Raw genomic sequence first — 25,472 nt, forward strand, 5'->3', positions numbered from 1 at the left:
CCCCAATTGTCACAAAATGTCTTTCGCAGTTACTTCTTTTTAAACATTTGAACCAATCATGACTCACAAATTTCATTGTTTCTTTTGTCTAAGAAGAGCCTAGACCTTTTGTCCTGTAGAATGTTGTACATTCTGTTTTTGTATTGTTTCCTTATGATTAGATTCATGTCAAACATTTCTGGCACAAATAGTATCAGGTGATAGACTGTCCCACTATTAGTGATGCTAAGTATCCTCACTTGGTTAAGATGTTTAATAAATCTCTTCATTATAAAATTATCTTATTTCTTTATGATCAAGAAATAATAGGTAGGGTGATTCTTTGAGATAGTGTTAATATCCTATTCCCTAACAACATTTCGGCCAATGGATTTAGCTTACCTATAGCAATTTTTATACTGGGAGTTGCAAAATGGGGATACAGCGAGGGCCCTCCGGATTCCGGGATGCGGGGGCTTTTCCGACCCTGCAGGGACGGGACTGGTGGCTAGCCCGCCATTCCTCGGCCCGCCCCTAGGGGAGTCGCGGGACTCCCTTAAGTGGCCTCACCTCAGGGCCTTTGCCACGTCTTTACTGTCTCAAGGTAAAGATCGTCATCCCAGCCAACAGAGGACTGTACCTTTCGCAGCCACAAAGAAACGCCCTAACCGAGCGGTGCGCGGAGCCGAGAAGGAAGCTGGATCCTCTGCACTAGCCGCCCTCGAGCCCGCCTCCACCCATTGGTCGCCCCGCGTTCTCAGACCCGCCCCTAGATTTGAAAGCTTCTTCGGGGAGCTGCTGGAAGGCCCACAGCGTGAGCCGGTAGCCCTCCGGAAGCCCCGCCCACTCCCAGCGTTCATTTCGGCGCACTGGCCGCCATTGTTTGAATTTGAAAACGAAAACACTGCCGCGCTGTTCGCAGGTCCGGCTAGCCAGGCGACATTTGTAGGTGAGGAGGTCACCCGGGTGAAGATGTGGGGAAGGAGGTGGGTGACTGCACATATATTGTGTCTGAAGCAGAGAAACGGCTTTGGCAGTGTGGACATCTTTCCGCGGGGCCCGTGATGCTCATGAGCTTACTGTCAGGAACTAGATTGTGGAGCGATGGGGGTACGTGGGGCACCAGGAACGCAGCGTGGATTGAGCCATACTTCCTGGGTGAGGGTTTAAATCTCGTCTCCACCGACAAGTTGCTGAGCGACGCAGGGCAATTTATTTAATCTCTCTGGGTCTCAGTTTTCTCATCTGTTAAAAGGGGGTTAATAATAGTATCTACTTCTTCCGGCTCTTGTGAAGATTAAATGATAATGTGTAAAGTTGTTAGAAACAGTGCCGGTACATAGTAGACACTAAGTGTTTACAGTCATTAATATTTTTATTATTGTTATAACTTGTTGTTGAGAAACAGGCCATTTTGCCTCACCTCGTTTCCTCAGTCCGTGAGTTGAGCAAGAGACATGGCCCCTTTTTCGGGGGAGCTCTGTAGTGGCCTTCTGTGCACTTATTTACAGGCTGCTCCTGCTGGTGCCTGGGGCCTTCCCTTCTAGGGTTTTGCAGTGCCTGGCGGAAGGGTGTATATGTGTCAGTGATTGCTGTCATCCCCCAGTTTAGAAGTCTTCTCCCATGTCGTTCTTCTCCCTGGTTCAGTGATTCTTGTCTGGCACAGTTCTTTAACATTCCTTGCTGAAGAACTAGTTGAAACAAGCTCATTCCTTACAGGTTAGCTTGTTTTTAATACCTGCTTAAGGTGATCAAATTCAGGTTTGTTTTTGGCTTAAAAACAAAGTTGCATGTATATCTAGGAGCAGTGTAGCAGTTTATATATTTTATTAGATGTCCAATACCCACAATTCCAAATTGCAGAATAATATAAAGGACTCATCAATTTGTTGTGAAGACTTTATGAGGCTGTATGTTGTGGACCACATTCAGAAACCTCATTCAGTAGCAGATTTTACTATTTTTCACCAATCTTCAATCATGGAGTCTCACTGAAGAGAAGATAAAGAGCAACTTCCCAGTCAGGAGAGCAGCTTTTTGCAATGATAAATGATGTCTTGAACCCTGCTGTCACTAAAGATAATATCATTAAAAAAGTAGGACTTTTTTTTTTTGGCAAACTTTTCCCTAATGTTCTAGATCAGTGATTGTTTTTTACTCTAATAGGTACTCTTTTCTTAATTTTCACCCATAAATGGCATGTTTGAATTGTTTCATCAAACTACATTTAAGTAATTTTCCCATTTTCTTTACATCATTGATTGTATAGTAAAGACAAGTAATAAAATTGAAACTTGTTTAATTGCGTGGTTGGTTAATCCTTTAGTTTGCTGGACGTTATTGAAGGTAAATGTATAAATTCCTTAATCTTTCTGCAATTTAAGTAAAAAAAACCCAACAATGCTGTTGTAGTGAGTTTGGGGATTTTAGGGCTGATCAAGGTGGCAGTAGTAAAGAAGGAGCTGTATTTGGACAGGGCTTTGACAGGGTTGCTTTGCAAGAGAAGTCCGTCTCAGCATGAGACCTTCCCTAGACAAGCCTGAGGGCCCACCACCCAAAGGGGGAAGAGAGCAAGGGAACTCACAGGAGAGGGAGAGGAGAATTATAGAGGGGGCTTACAGGTCCAAGTGATGTTTCTCATAGCACAGTGAGGAATCTCTGGATCATATTACTCTGAAGGGCAGGACTAGCTTGGGGGTCTTGATAGTCCCAGGTTTTATCTATGGCTTTCATTTGCTGGGTGCAGTTTCATGGTACATGCGTACCAGGCAGGCTCTGGATTGCTAAAAATAGGCTTATTTGGATTATATTTAAGGTAAAAATGGGTGTGTAGGAATTTGAGTTTGGTGCCTCCACAAGTTTTTAAGCTAAGGTCCCCACCTGCTGTGAAGAAGTAAACAATGTAGGGCCAATATGCATACGCCATCTTTGGTTCATTTATGCATCATCTGTGGATGCCCATTACTACCTTCTTGAGCCAGGAATCCTAGTTTGGGAGTTACTATTCTGAATATTTTATGAGCTTGTCAAAGAACAGCATAGAGTCCTCCCTTTATCCCTGGTATTGTACACCTAGTAGATTCTCAGTCAGTATTTGAGTGTTAATATTTTTTCAGTTAAGGTTACCCTCCAGTTTACATTTAAATTTAGTGATTTGATGTTTAATTCAGTTGTAGTAGTTTACTGATTCCATATTCAGTTTAAGACCTGTGAAATGTCCGGTACTGTTTTGGATGTGTTCACATATATTATTTCACTTTTTACTTAAATTTGGAAGAATTAAATATGCAATATTAAATTTCGAGAAATCAATTTTCCAGATAATTGAGTTTAACTCCTAAAAACTTAACAAAGTCTGTAAGTAAGATTCTTCAGAAGACACTAAATAACTAAAATAACACATGATCTTACTATTTGATTTCTAAGAGGATTTCATGCAGAGTGTGAACATGTTATACTGTTTTACTTTACAGATTACCTTTACTCATGAAATCTCTTTGGATGGATCAGATGAGTAAGAGGCTGTGTTCAGTATTATTTGATTCAGAATTTGTAAATATGGTTTGATCTTTTGTCTTTTCCGTAGGTCATTGTCTTGTAAATGATGTAGTCTAATATTTTTCTTCTCTGAAATCTAGTTGTTTGGGGGGGAAGTAGTGGGCTGGATTTATAGACTTTTTAAACTGTGGGTGGCTTACACGCTGACTTACTGTCTAAAGAAGTTACTGTTATTATTGCAGAATGGAATCTAATGTGAATCAGGATGGGTTGCCTAGGCCATCTTATGTTTTTAGTGCCGACCCAGTTGCAAGGCCTTCAGAAATAAATTTTGATGGCATTAAACTTGATCTCTCTCGTGAATTTTCCTTAGTTGCTTCAAACACTGAGGTAAGTACAAAAAAGTATTATGTTGATTATCATGATTGAGTGGAAATATTTGTGGGCATGTGTAACTGGAACAGAGATTCCCATACTTTATAGGTTTAAGGCATCCTTGTTTCTCAGTAACTTTTTCATGGAGCCCTACGCCAAAAGAAATATGTACATTGATAGTCCTTTTCAGGTAGCAGGTCTAAACAACTTAATAAGTATCTATACCCTAACCTAGTAGCCATTTGAAAAGAAATGAACTTAAATGAAAAAAATTTTTAATTTCATTATGTGACAACTACAGTTACTTACTAATGCCTTGTGGACACTGCACAGTTCTTCAAACCTTGGAATCAAATTAGACACTGCCACCCTCATTTCCTGCTCTTCATTATTTTCATGTAGTATTTGCTTTTCATCACAACAACCACTGAAAGATCTGGTTTAGCAAAGATATGGTATCAAAAGAAATAGTATGATCTAATGTTGAAACTGTTAACTTTCTTCAGCCAATAGTTCATGATGTCCAACATGTCAAGTATGGTTGGGATTCCCTCAAAAATGTGAAATATTCTACTATGCCTCTGGGAATTGTAGGTTTTAATTTTTAAAATAATACAGATTTTAAAACTTAGTAGTGCTTAGACTAAGAGGAAGTAAAAGTTCTTTACCACCCTACCTACTACCTCTGTAATGTTTGCTTTGTGTGTTTGTAGACCTTTTCTTATACGTTTACTTTTTGATCCATTTATATTCTATTTGTTACATTTTAGATTGTTAATTTTGATGCCTTAGAGATATGAACGAACCCATTTTATAAAGAATGATAGAAGGGGAAAAGGGAATTAGGGGATATAGATAAAAGAATAATACTTATTTAATACCCATGATATGCCAGGTTCTTTTAAATACTACTTTAGCTCATTTAATCATAAATGAAGGAAGGAAGAAAAGAAGAAGGAATTCTGTGGTAAGTGCCTCTTGATACGTTAATGGAAGCATACCTTATACAGTTGCTGTCTGCCTTCCTTCATTTAACACAAGGTTGGCAAACAATGGCCTATTTTTGTATTTCCTGTTTTTGTCTTTGCTCACAAGCTAAGAATGATTTTTATATTTTAAATAGTTAAAGTATTTCTTGGCCGTTACTGTATCTTCTTTTGTAAAGTATTTCTTCAGATCTTTTCCCCATTAAAAAAAAATAAGGTTGTTTGTCTTATTAGTGATTTGTGAGAGATCTTTATATATTCAAGATAATATGTCCTTTATCAGATTAATGATGTCTTGATGAGCAGACATTTTTAATTTTAAAGAAGTTCAGTTTAACTTTTTTTTTTTTAAAGATGTGTGTCTTCTAAGAAAGCTTTGTGTCTGTGTGTGTTTTAAGAAAGCTTTGCCTTCCTCAAGGTTGTGAAGATTTTCCCCTACATTTTCTTTTAGAAATTTTATAGTTTTTTTCCAGTGGGTATATCTGTGATGCATCTTGAACTTATTTTTAGGTGTAGTTGATGAAGGGATCCAGGTTGATTTTTCTTCTTTAGCATCAGTACATTTATCTAATTATTTTAGCATTATATATTGAAAAGACTTTTCTTTCCCCATTAAATTATTTTGGTATCATTATTGATAATCAAATGACTGTGTATGTGTGTATCTATTTCTGGATTCTATACTCTTTTATTGACCTATTTGTCTTTATGTCAATTCCACACTGCCTATTTCTGCAGCTTTATAATGATTCTTGAAATCAGGTAGTGTGAATTCTCCAACTTTGCTATTCTTTTCTAGGAATATATCTTGACTTTGCTAGGTCATTTTATAAATTTTAGAATTTTATATTTATAAATTTTAGAATTGATGTACCAGTTTCTACAAAATAGCATATTGGGATTTTTGACTGGGACTGCATTGAATCTGTCAATTGGAGAGAATCGATATCTTGATAGTACTGAGTCTTAATCTGTGAAGATGGTATATTTCCTCATTTATTTATTTTTAAATTTTTTTCTGGCCAGATATGGGGATCCAAACCCTTGACCATGGTGTTACAAGGCTGTGCTCAAACCAACTGAGCTAATTGGACAGCCCCTAATTGCATCATTGATTTAGATCTTTAATGTCTCAGCAGTAATTTGTACTTCTCAGTGTAGAGGCCTTCTATGTCTTTTGTTAAATACATTTGTAAAACTCATTGCACGTTACTTGATGCTATTGTAAGTCATATTTTTCAGCAGATTTATTGAGGCATGATAAGATAAACTACATACATTTGAAGTATGCAGTTTGAGTTTTGACGTATGTATACACTCATGAAACTATCACCACAGTCAAAATAATTAATACATCCATAGCTCCCCCAAATTTTCTCAAGGCTCCTTGTAATCCCTTCCTCTTATCACTCCTCCAAGTAACCTCTGGTTAGCATTCTGTCAGTATACATTAGTTTGCACTTTCTAGAGTTTTATATAAAGGGGTTCATATAGTATGTACTCTTTGTTTTTTGAGGGGGGTGGTTTTATTAACTCAGTATAATTATTTTGAGATTCATGCATGTTGTCTGTATTAATTCATCATTCATTTTTATCATCCATTGTATGGATATGCCACAATATGTTTATGCATTCACTTACTGATGGATATTTGGATTGTTTACAGTTTTTGGCTATTACAAAGCTTCTGTGAACACTCATGTACAAATCTTTGTGTGGACACACTTGTATGTTTCCTTTTTTTTCTTGGTTAAGTACCTAGGGGTAGAATGGCTGGATCATTTTTTAAGAAACTATCAAATTTTTCTACAGTGATTATGCCAGCAGTATATGAATGTTCCATTCCTTCATACCCTCACCAGCACTTGGTATGGTCCGTCTTTTTAATTTTAGCCATTCTAATATGTATGTATTGGTATCAAACTGGTATTTATGTTTACGCACTGACTGAAGATGTTGAATCTGTTTTCATGTGCTTGCTATTTATCTACTTTGGTGGAGTGTTTATTTAAATCTTTTGCCCATTAGAAAAAAAATTTTTTTTTATTATTGAATTTGGAGTTTTCTTTATGTATTCTGAATACATGTCCTTTATTAGATATATGCTTTACAAGTATTTTCTCCTAGTCTATGGCTTGTTCTTTCATTCCCTTGTCAGTGTTTTTGAGGAGAAGTTTTTAATTTTGATGAAGTTCATTTAATTGTTTTGTTCTACTATGGATTGTGTTTTCGGTGTTGTATCTAAGAGGTCTGCCTGATTCAAAGCTACAAAGATTTTTGTGTTTTCTTTTAGAATTTTTATTGTTTTAGGTTTTACATTTGGGTTTATGATCCATTTGAGTTAATTTTTTACATACAGTGTGATATGTATATCCAGGTTCTTTTGTTTATTTTTTGCATTAGATATTCAGTTGTTCTAGCATGATTTGTTGAAAAAGCTATCCTTTCTATGCTGCATTTCCTTTGTACTTTTGTCATAAATCAGAAGTCCTTGTATGTGTGGGTTTATTTTTGGATGCTGTATTCTGTTCCATAGATCTATTTGTCTGTCTTTCTGCCAGTACCAAACTGTCAGTGACTGTAGCATTAAAATAAATCCTGAAAACAGGTGTTAGCCCTCCAAATGTCTTCAGATACCTCTTCTAGGTACTTTTGAAGAAAGTACTCTAGAATTTTGAAATGAACTTGTCAATTTCTTCTAAAAAGCCTGCTGGGATTTTGATTGGGATTGCATGGAATCTGTAGATTATTTTCGGAAGAATGACATTTTAACAAAATTGAGTCTACCAAACAATTAACCAAGTGTATCTCCGTTTAATTTGGTCTTCTTTAATTTCTGTCAGCAGTGTTTTATAGTTTTCATTGTACAAGTCTTTCATATCTTTCGTTAGATTTATTTCTAAGTATTTTATAATTTTTGATGCTATTGTAAATGATGTTGCTTTTTAAAACCAATTTCTGAGTATTCCCAATATACAGAAAAACAATTGATTTTGCATATTAATTAATGTGCTACATTGCTAAACTCATTTAATACTTCTAGTAGTTACTTTTGTAAATTCCTTGGATGTTCATGTTTATGTAGATATTCATGTTTATGATTAGAGATAATTTTATTTCTTCCTTCCCAATTTGGATGCATTTTATTTCTTTTCTTCCTTCTTTCCCTCCCTCCTTCCCTTCCTTCTTCCCTCCCTTCTCTCCTTCCACTCCCGCCCCTCCCTCCCTTCACTTCCTTCTTTTCTTTCCTTTCCTTTCCTTCTCTTCTTCTCTCCCTCTCTCTCTTCCTTCCTCCCTTCCTTGTCTAGAACCTCTAGTACAGTGTTGAATAGAAGTGGTGAAGCAGAAATCACTATCTTGTTACTCATCTTAGATTCAGTCTTTCACTTAATATATATACTATATATTAAGTATAATGTTAGCTGTAGATTTTTTGTAAATGTTTTTTTTTATCGGTTTAAAAAAGTTTCCTTCTATTCCACTTTGCTGAGAATTCTTATGAATGGATGTTGAATTTTGTCAAATGCTTTTAAAACACCTGTAGAGATAAGTCTCTCCTCATTTATTCTTTTTTAAAAATTTTTATTTTTTTTTAATTGAACCATAATTGATTATACATATTTTGGGGATTCAATGTTGACATATGTTGATCAAATCAGTATTACTAGTATGTATAGTGTTACAAATTGTACTTGTTATTTATGCCCCTTGTCCAATCTCTCCCTATCTGCCTCTCCCTCCTCCCTCCCACCACTGAAAGAGTAATGGTTACTCTGTTGATTTGTTGCCTAGATGATCTGTCCAATGCTGAGAGGTGTGTTCAGGTCCCTCAATATTATCATAGAGCAGCTGCTTCTTCTGTCACTCTGGAATGGGCTTTGTGGAAAGAGACATCCTATTCTTTTCTTTGGTCTCTGCTGGTGACTCTCCTTGTGTCAATGTACTCCAGTGGCTGGTGGACCATCTGTGTGGTAGTAGTGACATCTAGCTACTTTCGTGGCAGCTATGGTTACTGTGCTGGCTGTGGTGGGCCACCCACATGGAGGTGACGTTTTTGGCATGCTCCTTGGCGCTGTTGGTGTGTCTGGGGAAGGTCTGGCCCTCGACTGTATGCTTTGCACCCCAGGGCGGTCCTCCGAGGTGCTGGTGGTGTGCCTGGTTGCGGGCAGGGGGTGTCAGGTCCCTGGCTCCACCGCAGGCCCCCATTTATTCTTTTAATGTAGTGAATTTCCCTGGTTGATTTTTGAATGCTAAACTAACCTTATATTCCTGGCCATTCTTGGTCAGGATCAATTACCCTTTTTTATGTCTTGACTAGTATTTTGTCTGGGAAATTTTGCGTCAATCTTAATGTGATATATTCTGTAATTTTGTTTCTGAATATATCTTTGTCAGGATGTAGTATGAAGATTATGTCAAACTCAAAATTAGTTGAGGTGTTCTCTTTTCCTTTATTTTCTTAAAGAGTTTATGTATGATTTGTATGATTATTTCCTTAAATGTTTGAGAGAATTTACCAGTGAACTACCAGGGCATGGAGGATTTTTTGTAGGATTATTTTGTTTGATAATGGAGTGAGTTTCTTCAATAGATATGGGGTAATTCAGATTTTCTAGTTCTGGTGTTTGTTTTGTTGTGTTTTTCAAGTGATAGCTTCCTTTTTATGTTTTTTAAAAAATAATTTAAAACATTTCTTTACAATTACTTTAAAAAATGAACTAAGCTAATTTCATTCTCAAAGAAGATAGCAAAGAGAATGTTACACAGTAAAAAAAAAATTCTGAATGCATATTGTAATTCAGCATTTTGGTTATAGAATATCTGGTTACTTGTGATTTATTCTAGAGTTATTTTTCCAATGGCTTAGAGTTCTGTTAATTGTGTTAGATATAAAGGTTAGGCTTTTAAGGAAAAAAGGCTTTTTGTAACCTTCATGTATAAATACAGGAGGTAGAGGAAATTGAATCTTTTGTGGTTTTCTATTTTTTTAAACAGATTTGTTGAGTTTTTGTTTAAACATACGCTGGCTAAAAACACAATAGTAATTGTTTGCTTAGAAATTCTGTATAATCTCAGATTATTATGTAACAATCAGCAATGATAAAGAAAAATGATTTCTGCAAAGCCATATTCTGTATTTTTAAAATACAGTTTTTTTGTTGTTCCCTTTTTTAAGGCAAACAATTTGGAATCTAAAGATTATCTCCAGGTTTGTCTTCGAATAAGACCATTCACACAGTCAGAAAAAGAACATGAGTCTGAGGTTTGTGTTGAATTAATTGGGTTTTACAATTTTACTTTTGTTAAACAGGCAAAATACCATTGTCCTTATTTATTGTGGGTATGTGTTCTAGGGCTGTGTGCATATTCTAGATTCACAGACAATATTGCTGAAAGATCCTCAAAGCATCCTTGGTCGGTTAAGTGAGAAAAGCTCTGGGCAGATGGCACAGAAATTCAGTTTTTCCAAGGTAAGTACCCATGTAAAACTGAATTTTTTTTGGAGAGAAACTTAGCTTAGGCTAAATTGCTATATAATTCTATTTAATGAACTATACTTTTTGTGTTTGTGGAACTTAGATCTTAGGTACTGGTAGTTTTTCCTCAATGGCAGGTCTCAAATTTCAGGTCAGTAAATACATAATTGGAAGCAAATAAATCACTGTAAGATTCTTAAAATTCTTTTTCTCTTTTCAAGACTTAGATGAAAACTTGTTTGGCTGGGTCAGATTTCTCTCTTGAAAACTCTCTGATAGTAGTTAAATTATCAAGTGCATTTGTGGGAGTGAGGAATATGGTACCAGTTTAAGAATGAATCTTATAAAACCAATCTTTAAAATTTTTTTAACACATGAGATAGGGTGAATCTCATTGTGAGAATTAGCTTGAATTTTCTAAAAAGACTTGTTTTAAAAATGCTTACTTAGGTTTTTGGCCCAGCAACTACACAGAAGGAATTCTTTCAGAGTTGTATCGTGCAGCCAGTAAAAGACCTCTTGAAAGGACAGAGTCGGCTGATTTTTACTTATGGGCTAACCAATTCAGGAAAAACATATACATTTAAAGGTAGATATTGTTTTATTTTGTCTGGAGGGGATAATGAAGTAATAGTATTCACTCAATATTTTCATAATACTTGCATGTAGTTATGTTTGCTCCATTTTTAACAGTACTAGCAGATTGTCATATGTATTGCTGATGGTTTTTAACTCAGATTTGTATAATTCACTTGTAAAACTACTTTACCCACATGATGGAGAATAAGCCAATGATAAAAGTTCAGAAAAAGGAATGATGTGATGTAGAGAATTAAGCATGATGACCAGGAATACACTTTCTATTTTATTTTACTTTTATACTTTGTGATTATGGGTGACTGCAAACCTAAATATTATGACCTAATCTGAATGTAAAATTTCAGATTTTGCATCAGAACAGGAAAATATAAAAGGTGAAATGTCAGTAATACAGTGAAGGCCAAAGCGATGGAAAACTGAGTCATCCCTCAACTTCCCTCACTTTATTTTAGCTGTTTACTCTTGCCTATTGGTAGTATAAAAAGAGCTTTAGTAGTCCAGTAAAGTTTTCTCTTTCTTACTAGTGTGAGAGATTATAATGCAAAAATTCTTTTCTCAGGGACAGAAGAAAATATTGGCATTCTGCCTCGAACTTTGAATTTATTATTTGATAGTCTTCAGGAAAGACTATATACAAAGATGAACCTTAAACCACATAGATCCAGGGAATATTTACGGTTATCACCAGACCAAGAGAAAGAAGAAGTTGCTAGCAAAAGTGCATTGCTTCGACAAATTAAAGAGGTATGGAAGTATTTTAGTATGTAAAATATATATGTCATGACCTTTTATAAACTATTTAGATTGTTTTAGCTTATATTGGAATCTGGTGGTGGTGGTGGTGGTGGTTTTTTCTTTTTGGGAAAAACATAAGCTTGTCCGAAGACATCTCTTTTACTTATGTTGTACAAACGTCAGGAATGTTTAAACAATACAAATGTAAATGGTTCTGAAATCTTTTATGGTTGTTGTAGAACCAGCATTGTACTCTTTCTGTAATGATTTTTAAAAATTATGTTTTTTAATTATGTAAGTAACATGTACCCAAAAAATTTAAACAAGAGAATGTGAGAAATAAAAAGTGAAAGTTTCTTATAATTGCATGTTTTAAAAAAATCAGTTTTTAAAACCAGTTCCCCAGTGATGGAAATTTGTATGGTTTCTATCTTTTGCTCTTTTTTAATTTTTATTTTTGGTGGCTGGCATATGGGGATTCAAACCCTTTGATCTTGGTGGTGTAACACTGTGCTCTAACCACGTTTCACTATTTTGAACAGTGCTTCAGTGAGGAAAGATTCTATTGCAAATATGTTTGGTTCTAATTTTTCCAAGCTTAGATCAACAGTGGATATTTAATAGTTTCTGGTCTGACAGGTGAAAAATGGTCTCATCTGGGCTTAATTTATGTTTTTTTTAATTATAAATGAAGTGATTAGTACATCTTAGAAATTGTCCTATGAATTGTCAGATATGTTCTTTGCCCATTTTTCTATTGTTGTTTGACTTTTTCTTACTGATTTGTAAGAACTTATTAAAAATATTTAATGCGTTTTTCTATTGGCTGCAAATTTTTCAGCTTATTATTTGCTTTCCCTTTGTCCCCATTATACTCTTCAATATTCATTTATTCAACTAGTTTTTATTAAGGCACCTACTGTGGTCCCAGGCAATGTTTTAAGTGTTGAGGACAAATGGTACTGCCCTCATGGAGACTGACAATAAATAAATATATAATATGCTGTGAGGGGGTATTGTTTTATATATGGTGATACCATAGAAATGTTTACAATTTTGTATGAAGTTATACTTACCTTTTTATTCCTCCTGTGCCTTCTGGGTTTTGTGTTATGTTTTCAGACACTTATCCTATTCAAGATTGTTAAAAACTATAACATTTTTTATAAATATTTTCAAAATATTAATGGAGATTTTCTTTTTTAAGACATTTAGAAACCAGGGTTTTAAGGTAATAAGTGTGTCACTCAATAGAGTTCCATGTTCAGAACACATGATTATGGTCTCTGAAAGTAAAATACTGAGTATTTTTTAAAAATTACAGAGGTTTGTGGGTAATTGCATAGGTAATTTATAGAGGAGATTAAAATCATTAATAGTGAACATATTTTTGCAACAAGTTATCTGGTTAAAATGAAATATTATTTTGCCTATGAAATTATTAAAATATTTTAAAAAATGAGATATTGACTTTCATACATTGATTGTAAAATGATTCTAGAAGGCAGTTTGGCCATACTGTATTAAAAGTGAGAACTTAAAAGTTTTTCATGTCTTTTCATCCAGTAATTTCAGTCTTAGGTATATATATTGAGGAAATAATTAGAATGCAGAAGAAATGCATAAAGATGTTTATCATAGTATTATTTTTCCTGGCAAAATTTTGCAAATACAGTAATCTAAATGTTTCATAATGGAATAATTAGGTCATTTCACGTCTTTTCAGTTACACAACCATCAAATGTTTATAAATTTTTAATCATAGGGAGAAAAAGCTTACACTATAATAAGTGTGGGGAAAAGAATAGAAGGGGAATATATTGAAATATTAACAGTAATTACCTCTGGGTGGCAGGGATGATACCTGATAATATTCTTTTTAATACTTTTCTATAGTTCCTCAAGTTTTCTATTATGAGACTGTATTATTTAACTAGGAAAAAAATTAATAAACAGGTCACAGAATTAAGTGGATGAAAGGTGATTTGTTTGATGACTTATTTGGATAGGTAATTAACATCTTGATTATTTAACATTAACTAAAATATATTTTAACTTTAAAAAAATCTTTTTTTTTAGGTTGCTATGCATAATGACAGTAATGAATCTCTTTATGGTAAGGTTTTCTTTCTCAGTTATCTTTAATATGTTGATCACTTGAAATACATTTGAAAAGCGTTTAATATGTAAATCACTCCTAGTGATTTATTTCCTTAATGGTACAGTAATAACCTGGAAAATGATACCTATCTATAAGAAGTGTCAGTCACTTGTTAAATTTCATTTGGATTAAATATCACAGACATCCCTTTCATTGGTTATAACTTTAGTATTGAATTCAAGAGGCACTCTTGGGTTTTTGTCCTTTACATTTAATTTCTTTTTGGTTCATCAGCATATTTTTAAGAAGAAAGGAAGGATAGAATAAGCCAAATTTTGGTCAATCCAAATATTATTTACATCTTGCTTTGTTCTAAAAAGTGTTTAACACACATGGTCAAAAGATTAAGGATACTTGGTTTTTCAAGTCCAGGCGTCTTTATTTGGACTTTTGTCTTATTTTTGGTCAATTACTTAATTTTATGATTGCCATGTTTTTCTTTCTTTCTTTTGCAGGAAGTTTAACAAACTCTTTGAATATCTCAGAGTCTGAAGAATCCGTGAAAGATTGTGAACAAGCTAGCTTGGATATGGATAATAGGATAAAATTTTCTGTGTGGGTTTCTTTCTTTGAGATTTACAATGAATGTATTTATGACTTGTTTGTTCCTCTATCATCTAAGCTCCAAAAGAGAAAGATGCTGCGCCTTTCCCAAGATGTAAAGGGATATTCTTTTATAAAAGGTATACTAATGAATATGTTTATTTTCTTGCTCCAAAATTTCCTTCTAGGCTTTGTGATAGCTATAAGAAAGCAAATAGGAAATAGAAAATTTTTGTACTAACTATTAATGTCAGTAGAATAAGAGAAATTTGTGCTTTGGAAGTATGTTTTAGTATGTTTATTAAACTCAAATATAAAAGGCTCTAATTTGGTATGTTTGCTTGAGTATTATTGATTGGATTCTTGCTGTTGGAAAAGCTGTGTTTGTTGATATTCACATTATTCTGGTACTTTGTAACAGTGTCCAAATTTTGGAGTTATGAAATGTTGCCATGTTTTTTCATAATGTTGTTTTTCCGATGTCTTAAAACCATTACTCAAAGTAGGAAGTACATATTAGTAACATCATGACCCAGGATCTACATATGTATATATATGCACTTATAATATTTGCAACTCAAAACTTTTGTGTTTAATATCTATTCTTATTATAAGGAATGCACTGTGATGTTTTCTATATTCTATTTTTATAAAATGCTGGTTGTAATTCAGTAAATTTGTTTTCATGATTCACTAATAAATTGCAATCTGCAATGTCTCATAAATGGGTAATAAAAAATAGATTTTATATGTACTGTGTTTTGTCTCTCTTTCTCTCTCTCTCTTTTTTTTTTTCTGAATGCCGAATTCTAAGGAATTGTACCTGTTTTTAATTATCCCTTTGGCAGACGCTGTGGAAGAACATTTACTTTGTGTGTTTTTATAACTTAAATACTGGAACATTGTTATACTCTCCTCTCTGTACCTCTTCTTTTGTGGAATATTTAATAGTTGAATTGACTCCAGCTAGGATGTTTTATTAGAAGAAAGATTTCATTATACGTTGCTGGGAAAAGATCTTCAAAGATATTACATTGTAGAACAAATCCTGTGGTTTTATAAATTGATATGTATTCTCTTTATTTTTTCAAGATTTACACTGGATTCAAGTGACTGATTCCAAAGAAGCATATAGACTTTTAAAACTAGGAATAAAGCACCAGAGCGTAGCCTTCACAAAACTGAACAACACTTCCAGTAGAAGGTAAGGAGGAAATCCTTTGAAGTTAGCCTGAAGCACCCATGGAATTCTGTACTATTTTTTTTTTCTTTTTATATTTGGTGGCTGGCTGGTACAGGGATCCAAATATTGACCTTGGTGTTATCAACACCATGCTCTGTTTGCTAGCCCTCTGTGCTAATTTAAATACAACTAATTTTAGATTGAAGTGAGCAGCAGGTTCTCTGATGTGTTAAATGAATTCATAGGCATAAAAGCGTTCTGTAAAGTTAAGAGCACTAACTAAGTTAAGAGCATGATATTATCAGTACTATTTCTTAGATTTGCTACTTTGCAAGAAGTATCTGAGGTATTTTTACTTTCTTTTTGTCAATACCTAAGCTCAGTATTTTTGGAGCTGCCTATAATTGTGACCTTTTGTCTGTGTCTTTCCCACTTACCCCATGAGTACTATATGCATACTGAGTTAGGCCATAATCTCAAGGAGTTAAGGAAGGATGTTTTTGATGGAAGGGATTGAGGGATAGGAGACAAAGGAAATAAGTTTAAGCAGTGAGATATTTAAAACAGGCTTTCTGTTCAGGGAGAAAGAGCCCTGTTCCCTTACTCATTTGGGCATGGGATGATATATAATCCCAATAAACCTATATTTAGGTCAAATATGTGCTTTGATTTAGGTATATATTTAAAGAATATTAACTGTATATAGAGCAGTTTAATGATACAATTTTTGTGAGCAAATTGAGACTTTATTATAAATGATTCCATTAATAGAAGTTGTAGTGTCAAGAGGAGAAGGTTTAAGGGATTGGGGACTAGGCAAAAGATAAGATACGATTTTCAGTAGTTGGATATGTAGGTGACAGTAGAACACTGGGTTGAAATATCTGGCAGCTAGTTGGAAAATGCAGTGGTGGATTATAGCTAATATTAGAGTATAAATAGAGGTCAATTTAGATGTTTTTCTTTTCTATTTAGAATAGAAAATGGAGAGTTGATGGTCAAAGGGTACAAAATCTTGGACTGGAGAAATATTTTTTTCTTTTTTTTGAGTTCTGTTGCACAGTGTGGTAGATGTAGTTAATAACAGAGTATTGTACATTTCAAAATTGCTAAGAGTGTATTTCAAATGTTCTCACCACAAAAAGTTAAGTATTTGAGGTGATGATATGATATGTTAACTAGCTTGATTTCTTTATTCCACATTGTATTTATAAGTTATATAGATTTATACAATTGTATATTGTCAATTTCCAATAAAAAAAGCTTCCCTATTTAAAAAATGAAAAGATAACATTTGATCTTTATGTATTTCTTTTAGTCACAGCATATTCACCATTAGAATATTACAAATTGAAGATTCTGAAATTTCTCGGGTAATTCGAGTCAGTGAGTAAGTTGAGCATTATTTAAGTTATTATTTTGAATTGCTTTAAAGAACTTTTTTTTTTTTTTTTTTTGGTCTTTTTTGTGACCGGCGGCACCGCACTCAGCCAGTGAGTGCACCGGCCATCCCTATATAGGATCCGAACCCGTGGCGGGAGCGCTCCTGCGCTCCCAGCGCCGCACTCTCCCGAGTGCGCCACGGGGTCAGCCTGAAGAACTTTTAAAGTAATTTTTTTTTCTTTTTGGTTAACTTAGATTGTCTTTATGCGATCTTGCTGGTTCAGAACGAAGTGTGAAGACACAGAATGAAGGTGAAAGGTTAAGAGAGACTGGGAACATCAACACTTCTTTACTGACTCTGGGGAAGTGTATTAATGTTTTGAAGAACAGTGAAAAGTCAAAGTAAGTGTTGCTGAAAGTGTTATTAACATATTAAGTGCTATGATCTTTAAACTTTCAACTTTGTTGTTTTTAGAAAGTTCTTTTTTTTGTTTTTTAACCTGTTTCTTATATAATACTGTATGGACTATGATTAAAGAACTTTAGCGATCTTAGATAAAAAGATAGGAAAAAATAAAAAGTTAGTTGATATCAGTGACTCATCAAGTAAATTCAATATTTTCCTTAGCAATTATACACCAACAGACACTTTAGACAGTAAACTTCTCACAGTACTGGTTTAGCATCTAAAACCACTTTATTGTTACTAATGCATTGTGGGTGTTCTTCTAGATATGATAGAGTTTTGTATTAATTAGCATTTCATGCTTAGTAAATGTTAAATCAGTCTTCACCATTTACACTTAAGGTTTTCATGGCAACTATTTTATAATTGTGTTTTACTAGGAAACACAACCCAGTTAAATGTGATTTTTCTTTACATTTTGTCTACTATATTATTGTTAGTATTATTAGTAGTAGTAGTGGTATTTAAAGAAAACAAATAAACAGAAAGGAACTGTAATAAGCAGAACTAATCACTAACCTAAAGCTGAAGTCCACGGTAACTGGATTAATTATTTCTTTGTAATATTTATCAGCATCCTGGCTTTATGAGATTTGTTTTAACATTTTTTTTTTTTTTTTTGAAAATTTTTTCCATAGGTTTCAACAGCATGTGCCTTTCCGGGAAAGTAAACTGACTCACTATTTTCAAAGTTTTTTTAATGGTAAAGGGAAAATATGTATGATTGTCAATATCAGCCAATGTTGTTTTGCCTATGATGAAACACTCAGTGTATTGAAGTTCTCAGCCATTGCACAAAAGGTAAGTATATTCAAACTTCTGCAGAATTTGTTAAGCCTCTTATTAGAATATTAATGAATTTTCTTGAAATAAATAATGTATTTTGTACTTACTATAAGCATAGGAAATAATTGAAAATTAAAAATGTAAATATTTAACCAAGTAGGAATACATAATAAAATATTGAAAGTTGCCCCTGCTAGGATTAAAATGACTTTTAGTTATAAGTGTTAATAATAAATGTAAGTTATAAATTTATGAGTATTCTTGGAATGAATCGTCTGCTCTGCCATCCATCTGGTTCATTTAATGCTTTTGGATAATCAGAAAGCCCCCTGCTAGGAATAATGCTAAGAAGTTAACCTGAGAAGGTAGATTTACCTGTTGTTTGCATGTGTAAGTAGCTTTTTTCTTATCAGAATGTTCATGTAAGGATGATAATTCTTTTTTGTATGTTTGCATAGTTTTCCTTTTAACTCTGGAGTTGTCATTTGACAAATTTATAAATTTAATTATTTTCTTGTGGACAGTTCTTGCCTTTTCTGTTTTAAAAGTTACATTGAATATTTTAACAGGTTTGTGTTCCAGACACTCTAAATTCCTCTCAAGAGAAATCATTTGGACCTGTCAAATCTTCTCAACATGTATCACTAGACAGTAATTTGGATAATAAAATATTAAATGTAAAAACAGCCACCATTTCATGGGAAAATAGTCTAGAAGATCTGGTGGAAGATGATTTAGTTGAGGATCTAGAAAAAGCTGAAGAAAAACAAAATGTGGAATCTGAGCTTACTGATGAAGATTTGGATAAAACATTAGAAGAAGATAAGACTTTCGTTAGCCACAAGGAAAACCGAGTACGTATAAAGAAATCATACTTCTGTGCTTAGCTCAATATTCTGAAGGCTTCCTTTCATCCATTTCTTTCAGCAACACTGAAATTTTGTATCTCAACTGTATATTTTGAAAAATTTCAAACCTGCAGAAAGTCTAGCACAATGAACACTCATTTATCCTTACCCTGGATTTGCCAGTTGTTACCATTTTATGAATATGTGAATTTACATGTTTTGGCCTGTACCATTTGAAAACAAGATGCAGACATAATGATACCTTACAACTAAATATTTCAGCATATACTTTCTGAGAACATGGGCATTTTCTTCATGATCACAAAACCATTTTCATACCTAAGAAATTTAACATTGATAGAATAATAAAACCTTTTATACCATCCATATTGAAATTTCTCCAGTGGTCCCAATATGTTCTTTATAAGTTTTTAGTTTTTATTTACATCCAAAGTTAACATATTGCTTTTGATTATCAGGGTTTTTTCGTCATTTTTAATCTAGTATTGACATTTTTGAAAAGTGGAGACTAGTTGTCTTGTAGAAAACCCCCAATCTAGATTTGTTTGATTATTTTCTCATGATTCAGGTTTAACAGTTTAGGCAAGCATATTATATAGGTGAAGTTGTAAAGTTTACCATTGCATCACATCACATCTGATTTCTCCATTCTTGGAGTTGCTAAGTTTTGCTCATTTGGTTAAGGTACAGTATTTCAGATCTCTCATTATTATAAAAGTTTATCATCTGTGGGATGATGCTTTGATTCCATATGAATATCTTATTCCCCAGAATCCTTTTACTCTGTGATTATAGCATATTCCACCAGACTTTTAGTTCGCAGTGTTAAGTATAAGCACTCAAAATATCTACGTAGTACCGGTGATCCTGCTTCTTCAAAAACAGGAATTTATTGATCATCTTATTGTTATGGTAAATGAATAGCATTTAACCATGGTTCTTTTAGCCTCTGTCCAAATATAGTTCATATGTGTATTTAAATTGTATTAATCCTGAAATTTAGAGTATGTTCACCTGTTCTCATTAATTGGAAATAACCACATATGTTTATATGGAGTCCTTTTGCCAGTGTTCTAGGAACATTGGTAAACATTGGTGTTCACAGAGGTGCTTTAATGGTGTTGACATATCACACATCATATTATTTTTTTGGACTGTAGATGTCCAAATAAAGGGATGACGTATTGGGTTAAATACTCTCATTTTAATAATTTAGTGTCCCTGAATGCCATTATTGTACCTATGTTGTTTGGAAACAAGAATGGAAGCTTTAGATGTGGTACGAGTCCCAGTTTATCTGGTCAGTATTTGATTATACCTTGTTTACTTGGGCCTCTCTTATGTAGTACTTCTCTCAGTGACAAAAGGAGCTACTAATAGTCCTGTTTTAGTTTGTTACGGTCTTATCGAAGTTGAAGTTTTTATGTAATGTTGGTTAAACGTGAAATGTTAGTAGGATTTCTGAGTTTACTGGGGAAAAATACTCAGTCTATAGTTTATGATGAGTAACAGTGTAAATGTATATTTTCTTATAACACTAGATATTTTAAAATAAGAAATTCATTAAAATTTTGTCTAATATTTGACTTTTAAAAATAGAGATGATTAGATGTTACATGCTTTATTATTTTAACTAGAAAATTGGTACTATTCAAATCATTATAAAATATGTTGATATTAACATATTTACACTTAAATTTACTTAGGTAGAATAGCCAGCCAGAATTTTTTCAGCAAAACTTTATCAGATGCTAACAGTGATAAAAAATAATTATCAAAAATTATTAAAATAAACCAGTTCCCCAAAGGATTGTACTCCCATATTTATGCAGATTTCTCTAAGTCTCGGACATTACTCCTTCAGTAGTTACTATTTATTTTTTAAACAGTTGGAAAGTATATAGTATATATATATGGTCGAATGTGAAAAAAGAAAAGTATAAAGCTGTCTTTACCACACGTTAATTGATTTTTATTATACATTATTGTTTTGTAATATGATTTTCTTTATTTGAAAATAAATTGACCAGCTGCCAAAAAACCAAATTGATTGTGAAAAGTATGAATTATTAATATAGGTTGCCATTATTGATTATAGTAGTTTACTGTATGACAGCACCATAATTGAACCAATCCCTTAAGTTTGGTTATTGAATTAGGTTTTACTTTTTCTTTAATTAGATGTAACCACTATCACAAAACAACAACCCTGCTGTGATAAGCATTTTTACAGTCAAAACACTGACTCCATGTTACATAATTATTTTCTTGGTATAAATTCTTAGAAGAGGAATTTCAAAGTCAGAAATATCTATAGTAATATTTTTAAATATAAAGTTGAGACACTGAAGATCTGTAGCTTTGAGAGAATTTACTGATTAATTTGTTTTTGAGAAACTTTAGTCAGAAACCTTAAAGAATATCAGGCCGTCTTCTTAATGCTATATTTTATTATTAATCTCTACTGGCCATATTAGGTGTTAATTGATTTATTTGTTCATTGTCCATATTACATGATTACATTTGTGTTTTCAAAGGCTATAGAGTTCTTGTGCACATCTGGATAGTTATAAAAGCCTAATTAAATAAGTTTATGTAGCATCTCTCTTTGACATTTTGGAAAGTGTTTGGGTATTTGTAGCAACTTCTGTGTTGCCCTATACAACACTTGGGCTTTAGATTTTGACAGGCCACTTTAAACCAACCTTTAGTATTTGCCGCATGTCTGGTTCTTTTATGAAATGTGGATGCTACAAGCTCACAGAAAATTGTGTGCATTAAATGAAATCAAATATGGAACTCCCTAAAGAAGTTCCTGATGAATAATAACTGCTCAAATTTTCCTTTACTTTTTTTCTTAGTGTAGCTAGACAGACATTTGAGTTATCATAAGTCTGTTTCTAAACTGTGGAGAGGTCCAACTGATTTTTCAGATTAATGAATCTCTGCAAATGCATAATTTTCAGTGAGACTATTATCACTGTTAAAAAGTATACATAATTATAATTGACTAAATGAAAAGTTTTATTTTTTGAACAGTTGGACAGTATTTCTTTTGCGATATATTTATTCTTTCATAAGAATTTTAACATTTACATATTCTAGAAACTGTTGGATTTAATAGAAGACTTGAAAAAAAAACTAATAAATGAAAAAAAAGAAAAGTTAACATTGGAATTTAAAATTCGAGAAGAAGTTACCCAGGAATTTACTCAATACTGGGCTCAACGAGAAGCTGACTTTAAGTAAGTTATGTCTTTCATGTCCTGGTAAAAATGAGAATTTTATTTACTTGTTTAATTTTTTTTAAAAAACGTATTACTTATTTTATATTAGGTAGCTTCTGACGAGATCGGGCGCGTTCAGGGTGGTATGGCCGTAGACTATATTAGGTAGCTTCTGAATTCTGACTTCTCTATACAAGCTTGAAGATAGCTGTTACTAATCCCCATGCATAATTGTTTAACTTTGCTTTTAATCTATAATGTAGTTAGTCTTAGAAATTTAAAACAAAAACACGAAGCAGTGCCTTTTCTGTTTTTTAATGGGATTGATTTGTGTTATAAAGGGAAACTCTCCTTCAGGAAAGAGAGATATTAGAAGAAAATGCTGAATGTCGTTTGGCTATCTTCAAGGATTTGGTTGGTAAATGTGACACTCAAGAAGAACCAACAAATGAAGATTGTGCCATGGAAGTTAAAACGGAAGTATGTTAACTGAAATACTAAAAAAGTCAGTCAGGTTTTGGTACTAGGATTTAGTGTACCACAGCAACGATGAGAAACTTTAATGTAGTTTAGAATTAAAACAGTACTTACTGTGTAGCTTTATTATAACTAGGAATGGGGCTGGCTTGTTAGCTCACTTGGTTAGAGTGTGGTGCTGATAATACCAAGGTCAAGGGTTCAGATCCCTGTACAGGCCAGCCGCCAAAAAAAAAATAGGCATGTTTTGTTAGGAATGTAAGCACAATTAGTTTAAATATAACAACTGGACTTAGAAAAATTTATATTTTTGTTACATTTATATCCCATTTTGCTATTGCTTAAGTCATATTGGTTGTAGGCAGATAGATTCCTTTTTGTCTGATTATGGGATACCCCTCAGATTAGTTTTAACCTTAAACATTTTTAAATTAAAAAAAAATTAAAGATGTAAGAGAACTAAGGGGTAATTACTTACTGTTCTGATTAAAACAAAAATATTTGTATATAAAAAGAATTGCCCTTGCTAGGCAACTACCATTCCCTACACTTAAAAGGAAAAATTATCCTTTTCTGTTGCTTCCAGTGAAGCTGAAATTGATCAGGTTTTGGGGGGGTTGTTTGTTTTTGTTTTGTTTTTTAATCATTCAATTGAGGGGCCTGTGACAGTGATGGTTCAGGCTCTTGCTGTCAGACCACCATTATGTATCCTGGAGATGGTTTGGGACCTGGACCGAGTTGTGAAAATGGAAGTTTTTTCCTAGGCAATCCCAATGATGCCTTTTAAGACTCATATAATTGAAACTATACTTGGACTAAATAATCTTAATTGCTTTGTGATAACTTGTCACAGTTTATGATATTGTTTTTATAGGGGAATATGCTTTAGGTGTTATGCAACAGAAAATAAATAATGGAACATGATTTTTTTGTTACTGGTGATGTATCTGTATAATTTATTTTGAAAAATTTCAAGTTGTGTCTTTTTGCTGTTTTTAATACTGTCTAAATCAGATAGTACCACATGTATGGGTGAATCACAATGTTAACATTAGATGTGGTTTTGCTGTTTTTAGGAAGCACATAATTATGTAGGATTTGAAGATATCATTGATTCTCTTCAGGATAATGTCACTGATATTAAGAAACTGGCTGAAATTACTCACTTATATATTGCATCTCTTGCTGACCCCCAGGAAGCTATTGCTTGTTTAGAACTAAAGTTTAATCAAGTTAAAGCTGAATTAACTAAAACCAAAGAAGAATTAATCAAAACCAGAGAAGAGTTAAAAAAGAGAGAAAATGGTAAGTGTATGTATTTTGCCCCTATTTAGATATTATTAACACATAAAAAAAGTACTGTTGGTAAGTATAAGAGATTTATGGAGCTTATTTATCATAGTGGTCAGAAAAATTTTTGACCTAGGTAACATATTTTAATATTTTACCATCTGTGTAACTTTGCGTAATTTACTACTAAAAATATTTTTTGGCCTTCACTTACTTCTACACAAATATTATTAGAAAATGTACTTCTCCAAAAAAACCAAAAAAAACCTATTTGCTTTATAATTAAGAAATGCCATAGGAAATTGTAAAGCTGTAAATTTTTTTTAATATTCTTTATGAACTCTTAGAGTGTAGGAGATTCTACTTTGGGCTTGAAAGTTTGGGAAAGAGTGACTCCCGTGGAGTAGTTTAAAGTAGTCTGTTAGACTAATGCTTCATCTTAGCTCTGCGGGATTTTATATGTATGAGAAACACACACGCGTACACGCACACACGCATATGCATACACCTTTTAAAATTTTACACAAGTGAGATTCTAGTTCTGTGTCTTGCTTTCTTCCCTTAAAAGATGTCTTGGAAATAATTCTACATCAGCATCTACAGATCTATCTTATTCTTTTACTAGGTGGGTGATGTAACATATATATATATATATATATATATATATATATCCTTTTACTAGGTGCATGGTGTATATATATATATAGGATTGCTTGTGACATATGGGTTTTAAGAGTGAGATGAGATACTCTGCCCTTTTCTGTGTGAAACAAGATGGGTAGAAAATAGCATATAAGTGGTGCCTCTCCATTATGAAGCGGACCAGAAAGGCACAAGCTCCTTTTCTTCTCTGTTATGCCAGAAGTTTTTTTTATTTAGCATGTGTTATTCATTTATACCCTGAGTTTTGAAAGTGGCTTTTTCCGAAACATTATCCTCTTGTGGTCGAATTAACAGATGAATGGTGTGTACTTCTACGGCTGTCAAAATCCTTTTTTCTGAATATAACACTGTTTAAAGTGTCTATTACAGCAGCTTATGTTTCATAGTTATTCAGTGATATATTTTTTAGATGCTTAGAGGTTTATTTTCAGTATCAATTTTTTATTTTCACAGAATCAGATTCATTGGTTCAAGAGCTTGAGACATCTAATAAGGTAATACTTTAAGCTTTATTTGGTCTTGATAAAGAACTTAATAATTAAGCAAATTAAGGGGCATGTATTACGACTCTTTATTTTAAGAATAAAGAAAAAGTAATAAATGATTGTGATAAAAATTTTGAAAGTATTAAGTACCTTCACCTTCATATCTCTTTTCAGTGATGGCCCCTGGAAAGTTTCTTCAATTGATCCAGAAGATTTATGCATATATAAAACACACACAAACACATGCACATGCACACCCACATATGCATGCACCTTTTGGAAAGTTTAT

At 33.2% G+C, this 25,472-nt stretch overlaps 1 protein-coding gene across 1 annotated transcript in view; it reads left to right on the forward strand.

Annotated features, from left to right (window-relative positions):
- Positions 1–864: 864 nt before the first annotated feature.
- KIF20B (kinesin family member 20B) overlaps positions 865–25,472 on the forward strand; it is a 78,367-nt gene continuing 53,759 nt past the window's right edge. Inside the window, exons 1-17 of the mRNA XM_063102134.1 lie at positions 865–928; positions 3,720–3,867; positions 10,015–10,101; positions 10,193–10,309; positions 10,766–10,904; positions 11,475–11,659; positions 13,730–13,766; positions 14,267–14,494; positions 15,447–15,558; positions 16,856–16,927; positions 17,176–17,322; positions 18,025–18,187; positions 18,742–19,026; positions 22,147–22,286; positions 22,610–22,748; positions 23,822–24,050; positions 25,152–25,192. Coding sequence (XP_062958204.1) covers positions 3,721–3,867; positions 10,015–10,101; positions 10,193–10,309; positions 10,766–10,904; positions 11,475–11,659; positions 13,730–13,766; positions 14,267–14,494; positions 15,447–15,558; positions 16,856–16,927; positions 17,176–17,322; positions 18,025–18,187; positions 18,742–19,026; positions 22,147–22,286; positions 22,610–22,748; positions 23,822–24,050; positions 25,152–25,192 — 2,268 coding nt within the window. The 5' untranslated portion in view covers positions 865–928; position 3,720. The remainder of the gene's footprint in view (positions 929–3,719; positions 3,868–10,014; positions 10,102–10,192; positions 10,310–10,765; positions 10,905–11,474; positions 11,660–13,729; positions 13,767–14,266; positions 14,495–15,446; positions 15,559–16,855; positions 16,928–17,175; positions 17,323–18,024; positions 18,188–18,741; positions 19,027–22,146; positions 22,287–22,609; positions 22,749–23,821; positions 24,051–25,151; positions 25,193–25,472) is intronic.

This window comes from Cynocephalus volans, chromosome 7, assembly GCF_027409185.1.
Source record: "Cynocephalus volans isolate mCynVol1 chromosome 7, mCynVol1.pri, whole genome shotgun sequence".
NCBI lineage: Eukaryota > Metazoa > Chordata > Mammalia > Dermoptera > Cynocephalidae > Cynocephalus > Cynocephalus volans.